This window comes from Myiozetetes cayanensis, unplaced genomic scaffold (genome assembly GCF_022539395.1).
Source record: "Myiozetetes cayanensis isolate MyiCay16 unplaced genomic scaffold, myiCay2020 scf6-25, whole genome shotgun sequence".
In the NCBI taxonomy this organism is placed as follows: Eukaryota; Metazoa; Chordata; class Aves; order Passeriformes; family Tyrannidae; genus Myiozetetes; species Myiozetetes cayanensis.
Window position 1 is genome coordinate 13,111,634 of NW_026087853.1, and position 8,823 is coordinate 13,120,456.

Below are 8,823 nucleotides of genomic sequence, written 5' to 3' on the forward strand. Positions count from 1 at the left end.
GGCATAGATTAAAGTTGAGAGCATTAATAGGTAAGTACGATAATTCTTCCACCTCAGTTGCTTCACTGGAGGATCTTGGTTTATCTGCCTAAGGTAATCATCTGATCATCGAAACAGATTATAGTGATATTATTTATTTCAATTATATTATCAAAATATCATCCAAACAAGATAGCAATTCTGTAATTCCTTCCAGCATATTTGCCTTACTTTCTTCAAATCTGTTACCTTTCATTATATATCTCTCCACTATAGTTTTGGGTGTTTTTTTTTAATTTTGACCTTAATTTTTAATATTATTTCCTGTATGTATAAAAGGTGTAAATATTTATGACATCATCAGACACACCACTCAAAAAAAGTCCATTAGGGTTCAGTTATATGATGTTTGGAAACAATAATATGACTTTTAGCTAGAAGATACATCTCTCTCTCTATTTCAGCTGTAATTCAAAATCACTGGCAATTACCAGGGATACTTCCACAGGTGTGGGACTGGTCCCCAGTTCTAGTTTCACCACAGTAAAAACTGTTAGATTATACTACATTCATATACACAAACTCTAAAGTTCCTAAAGAGGCATAGAAGTTTCAAAATGCATCATGAGTGTGTTACAGAAAACAATGCAATAGCTGTCTTTTGTACCATTGACTTATTTATTTCTAAAGCTGACTTTGTTGCTCTAACTCCTCACAAAGCTTTTTGAGGCTCTTTGCATTACAAATAAATAGCTACTTTGGGTGTAACCTCCCAGGGCCTTTTCAGAGAGAGGAGAGGTTCTGGTGGCATTATGTATAGTTTATACTACCAAGATCTTTAGCCAATGTAATATTACTTGGATGGAATGATAAGTGCTGACCACACACAATTCCAGTTGATTTGTAGCTGTGTGTGCTCAGGATCTCTTGTGGTTTAAAATCCAGCGTGCTACATGATGATCCAAAAACTTAGTTCATCTATTGGAAAAAGGCAGATCAATAGCAGAAGCCTTAGTTTGTTTTATGTTTGTCAATCAGGAAAACAGTATTTTTTTTGTTTTGTTTTTGTTTTGGTTTTTTTATTTGTTTTGTTTTTGTTTTTTTAATTACTCTCCTTTTATTAGTACAAACACTGTCATAGAAAGAGATCTAATAACATAATGATCCTTAAAATGAGCACATCTTATGCACAGTATTTGTAGGAAACAGATACACGTATATCTATCTATGCACCATTATGTGTGACTGTATGAATAACGTGGAGAATTAGAATTACTCAACATTACAGAGAAAAATTGATGTACTAAAAGGTTACAGTGAAACCATCTTGTCTTGAAGCTTGTAAGCACAGTGCTACAGTACAGTTCAATTTGCAGGAGAAATTTTGGCTGTTGGCTGCACTGTGACTGAGAACCACTTCTAAAACAGGGCTTAGTCATGTTTGTGTGGCAGTGTTCTGCTGTGTCAGCTTCTACAGCACATCCTTTGACATTAAACTTTTTCTTAATGTGAATGTCCAGATCATCCCACATCACTGATCTTAAATGGGTTTGATCACAGAATCTTTGAGTATCTCGCTCAAACTGCTTTTGATGGAAAACAAAATTACCAAGTAACAGGGCATCCTCCTGTTGACTTCTGCAATTGCAGTCAAGGACTTAAAGTGTTTTCCCACTGTTCCTTGGAAAGGTGAACTATTTTAAAAGACCTTTCTTTACAACAAACTGCTCAGTTTTGTTGTAGATTCCTCTGTTAAGAGGAAACGTATTTTTCTTGCTGTATGTCATACCTCCTTATTTGCCAAGTATGCTGTTTATTGGAATACATATGAAACCAGCAAAAAAACTCTCTTTGACCTTTGTTCACATTCATGGAAACCTTTAAGAGATTCTGCTTTCTTCACTAGATTACATCACTTTAAACTGAATCTATATCAGCTTTTAAATTTGAATTGTCTATACCAGACTCTGCCTATGTTGACTCATTACACTTTTGAACAAAATCACCTCTGACCACTAACAAAAGGGGCAGTGTATCTTGAGAATTCTGTATATGACTAACTGACATATACAATAAATAAAAATGTTACTACAGTAACAGATTGAAATTATATAGTTCATTTAAACCTTTTTCCAACTTCAGCTTAGTCCCCTCTAAAGCACACAGGAAATAAACATATTGAGCTGTCTGGCACCAGGCAACTATCCAGGTCCTGTTCTGTCTAGCACTGTGCTAGGCTTATCCATCTAATCAACATTAGGAGGTTTATTTATGTGAGACAGATATATTAGTAATAAATGAATTTATTCAGTAGCTTGGTAGATTTATACATGTATAAAATCATTTTAGTTTAAGGAGAGTTAAAACTGAGTGACTCCACTACTGTTATGGACTGTATCTTGAAACCCTTTGCAAGTTCTAGTCTCCTCTTCACAAGAAAAAACCACAACCACACACACACACAAAACCCAAAATAAAACATTAACTGAAGTCAGTGGAATGTTTACTAGTGCAAAATCTGTAAAAAAACTTAAGAACCGGTGAATGCAAGTGAATATGCAGCTATCTAAGTTGCAATTCAAAAGGTTGTGTGATATTTATGTACAATGTATGCAATATTCCATATATAAAAGTTCGTTTCAATTTTTACAGCCCAAGATAGTCGGTAGAAGAGAAACAGCTGACAGAATTTAGAAGGGATATCTGGGTTTTCTTCATCACACCTATTTGTACGTTAGACAGATTTTGTTCTAAGGCATTAATTTGACATGAGAGTCAGGTCTGTGCTACGTTGAAGTCTGTTTTCACTGATTCCTCTGCTGTTTTTTAGAAAATAAGACAGAGAATTCTCTTTAGTGCTAAGGTTTATCCATTTCAATCAGACAATGAGTGATACATTCTCACCTCATTCTCAGTTTTTAATTCCAAGTGGACATTGCTTTTGAAAAGTCCTTCTCTTTCCCCCCTTTATGCTGGCACTTGAAAGTTGAAATGCAGCAAGAATGTAATGTTAGGTGCCAGTTTGCTGAATTACAGGGTGACTGCTTTAGCTGATCCCAAAAAGCAAGTGTCTTTTTATACCGCATAAAAGCCTGAAATGTTTACATATCAAAAGGCTATAGGCCAATTTCTGTCAAAATTACACATGAAGTTAAACAGTACAAGCAATTTATTTAAACACTAGTCATTGTAGAAAAATTCAAAACCATATGCTCTTTTAGCAGTTTTTCACAAATGCATTTGACCCATGACTTGGCAAGACATGCATGCTTCATAATTTACTCTAAATTTCAAATCCCCCTGACATTTAAATAAAAGATCTTCATTAATAAAGTTTATATGAATGAAAACTTTAGAAGCTGATATTTTTAGAGGGAAGCTTTAGAAAAAAAAAAAATAATAAAAAAAAACCCAGCCACGTTTCTGCCTCGTTTTCAAATGACTGACTTTCCTAATCAGTTCAAGATAAGTTTATTCTGGGAACAAATTACCGTAATTTCGCATTGTATGACTTTTATACTTTTTTTTTTTTTCCTGGCGAAGCGATGATGCAATCTCTTTGAAACAAACGTGGGGAAAGCTGAAGAGTCATAACATTTGTAAGTGAGATGTTCCGCGCAGCTTTGTTTCCGAGAGGGTCTCGCAGCCGGGCACCCACCAAAGCCCCGGATCACCCCAGTGTTATCCCCTCGCGTGGGGCTGGAGTCCCGGCCGGGAGGGTGGGCTGCGGTTCTGCTCCCTAGACCCCTCCCGGGCGGCCCCGGCCGGCAGTCCCGGTGCTGCTCCCGCCGCCAGGCCGGGCAGAGACTGCGTCGGGAAGGAGATAGATGCGTTTTGCATCCCCGGAATTATTCCTTAATACATTAAAATAAAAAACCCGTCCGATTTCTAAACAGGAGCATTTTCATAGACTTGTGTATGGTGATTGCTTTGTATGAAATCGTGTTTGGGTAATAATACCAAAAATCAGCGCCGTGTTTACTTTATTTCATACCTAACAGCTTGTTCTGCCCAGTACTATGCTCCTCTTTAGATCCCTCTTTCAACCCATGCTGTGACCACCCTCCCGTAACAAACAATTGCTTAGCAACACTATGCAGCACAATTTGCTAGTGTTTCATTTGTTATTACAATTTCACCCGACATTGTGTGACAACTGATTGTTTGTTTAACACAATTTTCCATTTGCGAGGTTAGCGAAGAGCGCATGGGAAATGAGAAACTCCGAGAACAGGTTTTGCGAAGCGGGTATCAAAACTGGGGATTTCGTGGCAAAACGACTCAGATTAAAACAAACAAAACAAAAGAGAACTTCCCCACGGGGATGACAAGTTATTTGGGAAATATCGTATCTAAATTGGGAATAAAGGTAAGCGTTGCAGCGAGATGGATCATCCTTCAGGGGAGCCTTCGCAAGCGAAAAACTCGTAGGGAAGCAGAGCTTTCGCACAGCCCGAGCGGTGTGTGCTCCGCCAGCACCGCGGCTCTTCTGTTGCCCACTCGTGTCCGGCGGTGCTGCTTTCTCCTGAGAGAGGCCGGACAGGCGCGGAGATGAAACCGGGATGCAAGTGATGCTAAGCGCCCAAGAAGTCGGCCCCGGCGGCGAGTGTCCCCACGGAGGGTGTCCCCACCTGCGAGCCCCCGCACGAGCGGGGCTCAGCGCGGTCACCCTGCTGGCCCCCGAGGGGCGGCAGTCCCGGGGCAGAGCGCTGTCCCCGCCTGGCCCGATCTCTGCCCGTCCACCAGAGCCGCCCTGCAGAGAGCCTCGGGGCACCCGCGGGGATGTTCCACTCCGGGCCGGTGCGGGAGCGGGCCGTGCCCCGCTCTCGGCATCCCCTGGGGCCTGGTTTCCTCGGGGACCCCGAGCCTGGTTGGCCCGGAGCCCCGCTCACCGCCGCGGGTGCGCAGGCCACCGGAGGGATGATACCGCGCATTGCTGCAGAGCCGCCCAGGACGTGGACGAGCATCCCAATGGCGGCATTAAGCAGGCGCTGCTCTGCATGTAGCGTGACCGGCTGCACCCGGGGAATTATTGACCAAAAAACCCCAAGAAACCAGCCTGAAAGTCCCCCAAAAACATTAAAAACAAACAAACAAAGAAACAAAAATAAAGAAACCTCTCAAAAACAACAACAGAAAAAAAACCCCCAGATCTAACAAAACCCCAAAACTCTGTCAAATAGTTTCACTTTCCATCAAATTTGAAAAACTTGCACGAAGCTCAAGTCTAAATGACAAACGAGGAACGAAACTGATCAACAGATAAATCGAAGTAAAGGAAACGACATTAGTCATTAGTCACATCGCGATGTATCAATAAAGCGAGATTTTATTCCTGGGATTCTTTTTCTTTAACGTTTATACGAGTCTTTTGTTAGAAATAGGCTCTTGGTTTAGATCATCCTCAGGTGCAGTTTTGAATCCTGGAATATCGAGGAAAGAAAAGATAAAGTGCGAGTAAGCGCTAACGAGGATATTCTTTGTTGAGGAAACATAATGTGTTCCTCGTAAAAGGACCCTAATGGCTTGTTTTCATTTCATGCGTACAATTTCCTACCTTCTTTGATGGAGAGTTGATGGGGTAAATAGTCTAATCTTATTCAGTTCACCTCCTGTGGATTCCCAGTGACAGTCGTGACAGACGAAGTATTCTGCAAATCACAAGAGCCAGCTACCAGGAGAGCCAAACCACTTAATAGGAAGAGTTTTAGGGATTTAAAATTGCTCCATTTTAAAATTCACACAACACGCAAAATATAAAGTTCTCGGTATCATTGTAACTTTATGGGCTTTATTTTCTAAGCTAGAAAATAGAAGATTAAAAAGAAAAGAAAAGGGCACCAAGGTAGATCAGAAGCAAATCGGAATAACTATCACACCCGGGGATTTGAGGTGGCACTGGTCTTTAATATTTCCATCTCCTGGCTTGTTATGAAAATAAAAAGTGATACCTGTTTGAATCTAAGTCTATTAAAAAAAAAAAAAAAAAAAGAAAAGAAAAGAAAAAGAAAAAGGAAAAAGGAAAAAAAAAGGTACAGAAGTTTACAGCATTCACAAGTCCTTATTCCACCAGGTGATCTAGGAAAATAATAATAAAAAAAAGTTTACTTACTCAGTGAAGACGTTGTCGCTTCACTGCATAAAGTTTAAATGCCCTTTCAGTTCTCCGAGCCGGGGGACGCAAGATTCAAACCCTGCTACAGAAACACTTGTTGGGGGGAGGGAGGGCGTTGCATGGTTATATCGCAGTTTATTTTTTTAAAAGTGCTTCTTAACCAATTCGAAGCATAAATAATGAATCTGAGCTTCAGACAGAGGAAATCGCACCCACTAATGTGAACTAACATGACCAAAGTAGGTGCATAATAGACAAGACTAGGAGCTGCTAACCACTTCTGCACAATGGCATTAATAAGATTAACCTGGGCAATTAGCCGGTGCAGCAGAGATCAAGCCTAAATCTGGGGCCTTTCAAAAAAGCCCACTAATGGAAAGGATTACGTTAATTTCATTAATTCTGAATACACAGACTCGGGCTGCTTTCACTCCTTTGTGTAACCCCCACCTCTTCCCCACCAAAAAAGGGGAGAAAAAAAAATCAAATCTGGTTTTGTTTGTCATCTGCATATTACCAGGAACTAAATCCAGGATGACGTCGCCTGGGTATAAAAAAGGGAAGAGGTTCAGATGGATTATACTCCGAGCAGCCCTCTGGGCTGAGATCAGTAAACAGGCGAGAGTTGAGGGGGGAAAGTTCCAGGGGTGGATCCTGCGCACACGCACACACACACCGCACACGCAGCCACGCGCGCACAGACACACACGCACACTCTGCCCGCAAGCTGCCCTCGGAAAAGGCTCTGTTCTTTTCGCTCCGATCCCTTTTTAAAATTTCTCCGAAAAGTTTCGATTTCGTGTCTTTCCAGCCTCTCCCCCCTCCCCAACCACCACCTACCCTGCCTCCCGCCCTCCTCTTTCCCTCCCCCGGCCGGTCCCCGCCGCCCTGCCCCGCACGGTTTGGGGCATGCCTGTGAGCATGTTCAGCATCGACAATATCCTGGCGGCCAGACCTCGCTGCAAGGACTCAGTGCTGCTGCCCCCGAGCGCCGCACCCGTCGTCTTCCCCAGCCTCCACGGGGACTCGCTCTACGGCAGCGCCTCCGACTACGGCGGATTTTACTCCCGGGCGGTGGCTCCCGCCTCCGCGCTGCCGCCGGCCGTCACTGGATCTCGGCTGGGCTACAATAACTACTACTACGGGCAGCTGCATGTGCCGGCGTCCCCCGTGGGCCCTTCGTGCTGCGGGGCAGTGCCACCCCTGGGGGCCCAGCAGTGCTCCTGCGTCCCCCCTGCAGGTAAGGCGGCCCCGCGTGGGACGGGGCAGACGGGATTCCTTTGTTCCCGCAGCCGCGGGGCCGGAGGAGGAGGCTGCCCGCGAGAGCGCGGGTGGGCGGCGGAGGGGGTTTTGTCGGGACGGGTGGGGACGGGGTGGTGTGGGGAAGCAGCGATCTCATGCAAAGCCTGTCGTCGACTCATCTGTCTGTCCGTAGGTTACGAGGGCACTGGGTCAGTCCTGATGTCCCCTGTTCCCCATCAGATGTTGCCCTATATGAACGTGGGCACTTTGTCCCGGACGGAGCTGCAGTTACTGAACCAGCTGCACTGTAGGCGGAAAAGACGGCACAGGACAATCTTCACTGACGAGCAGCTGGAAGCGCTGGAAAACCTATTCCAGGAAACGAAATACCCAGACGTGGGCACCAGGGAACAGCTGGCCAGAAGGGTGCACTTAAGGGAAGAAAAAGTGGAGGTACTTTGGTTTCTTTTTCCTTCTTCCACCCTCTCCCTTTCACACTCAAACGCGCTCGAGGTACCGCAGTGCGGCTCCAGCCCGGCTCGGGCAGCGGAGGGAGAGGGACTGCTTTGGGGGGGCTGACGGAAAGTTTTTTATTATTATGTCCAAGCGCCCTTCCTTGGGGAGGCCGGCCGAGCTTGTCACGGGGCTGTGAGAGATTGTCGGGAGGCGGCCGTGCCTCCTGAAGGCGCTCGGCCGGTCCCACCCGAGCGGCAGCTTCCCCCGCCTCCCTCCCTCCCGTCCGAGGGCGGCCGCCGCACACCGGCCCCGGCAGGGCTCCTGCAGGGCTGAAGTTAGGCTGCGGGTTTGGACAGCTTTGTTTTTATTTTTTTTTCCCACTAAAAATTTAATTTCTTAACCTAATAGGTTTGGTTCAAAAACCGCCGGGCGAAGTGGAGGAGGCAAAAGCGATCGTCTTCGGAGGAGTCAGACAACGCACAAAAGTGGAATAAAGCGTCTAAAACGTCACCGGAGAAGAGACAAGAGGACGGGAAAAGTGACTTGGACTCCGACAGCTGATGCCTCTCAGTAGGGGGGACATTTCCCGTGGACTGTCGGATATGCTCCAGAGGATGTTACTAATCTTGCACAAGCTCTGCCTTGTTGGAGGGGGAAAATATCTGTATATAATGTACAATGCCCCGAGTTGATTCCGTGTAAATAAAATGTGTTTGCGGAGGTGTTGCACAGGTAGACGGCGGCGCGTTTGTTCACCCTGCGCCGCGGGGAGAGGGAGAGGAAGGAGAGGGAGAAAGCAGCAGGGAACGATGGTGCCCGTCTCCCTGGGGACCAGGGCCGGCCTTGCCGGCGCAGTGACTTGTTTAGCGGTGCAGTGTGAAAGCAATGTGAAAATTTATCGCACAATGTGAAAGCCGGCGGAGGGCAGCGCTGGCGGCCGGGCCCCCCTCGCTGCAGGTCGGGGAGCGATGGCGTATCTCTTAGGTGAAGGGAAGCGGCGGAGGCCCGGCCAGGCTCGTCCCAGTCCGACG

At 45.3% G+C, this 8,823-nt stretch overlaps 1 protein-coding gene and 1 long non-coding RNA gene across 2 annotated transcripts; one reads left to right on the top strand and one right to left on the bottom strand.

Annotated features, from left to right (window-relative positions):
* Positions 1 to 5,314: 5,314 nt before the first annotated feature.
* LOC126650877 (uncharacterized) lies at positions 5,315 to 7,063 on the bottom strand. Its single transcript, XR_007631521.1, has 4 exons — positions 7,050 to 7,063; positions 6,092 to 6,173; positions 5,537 to 5,630; positions 5,315 to 5,402 (listed from the first exon to the last, which is right to left on the bottom strand). It is a non-coding gene; the product is annotated as an uncharacterized LOC126650877 (long non-coding RNA).
* Positions 6,629 to 8,525, top strand: GSC (goosecoid homeobox). Its single transcript, XM_050336176.1, is given in 5 exon segments — positions 6,629 to 6,769; positions 6,771 to 6,924; positions 6,927 to 7,334; positions 7,530 to 7,789; positions 8,201 to 8,525. Coding segments are annotated over 5 exon segments (1,116 nt in total). The 3' UTR covers positions 8,354 to 8,525.
* The last annotated feature ends 298 nt before the right edge of the window (positions 8,526 to 8,823 follow it).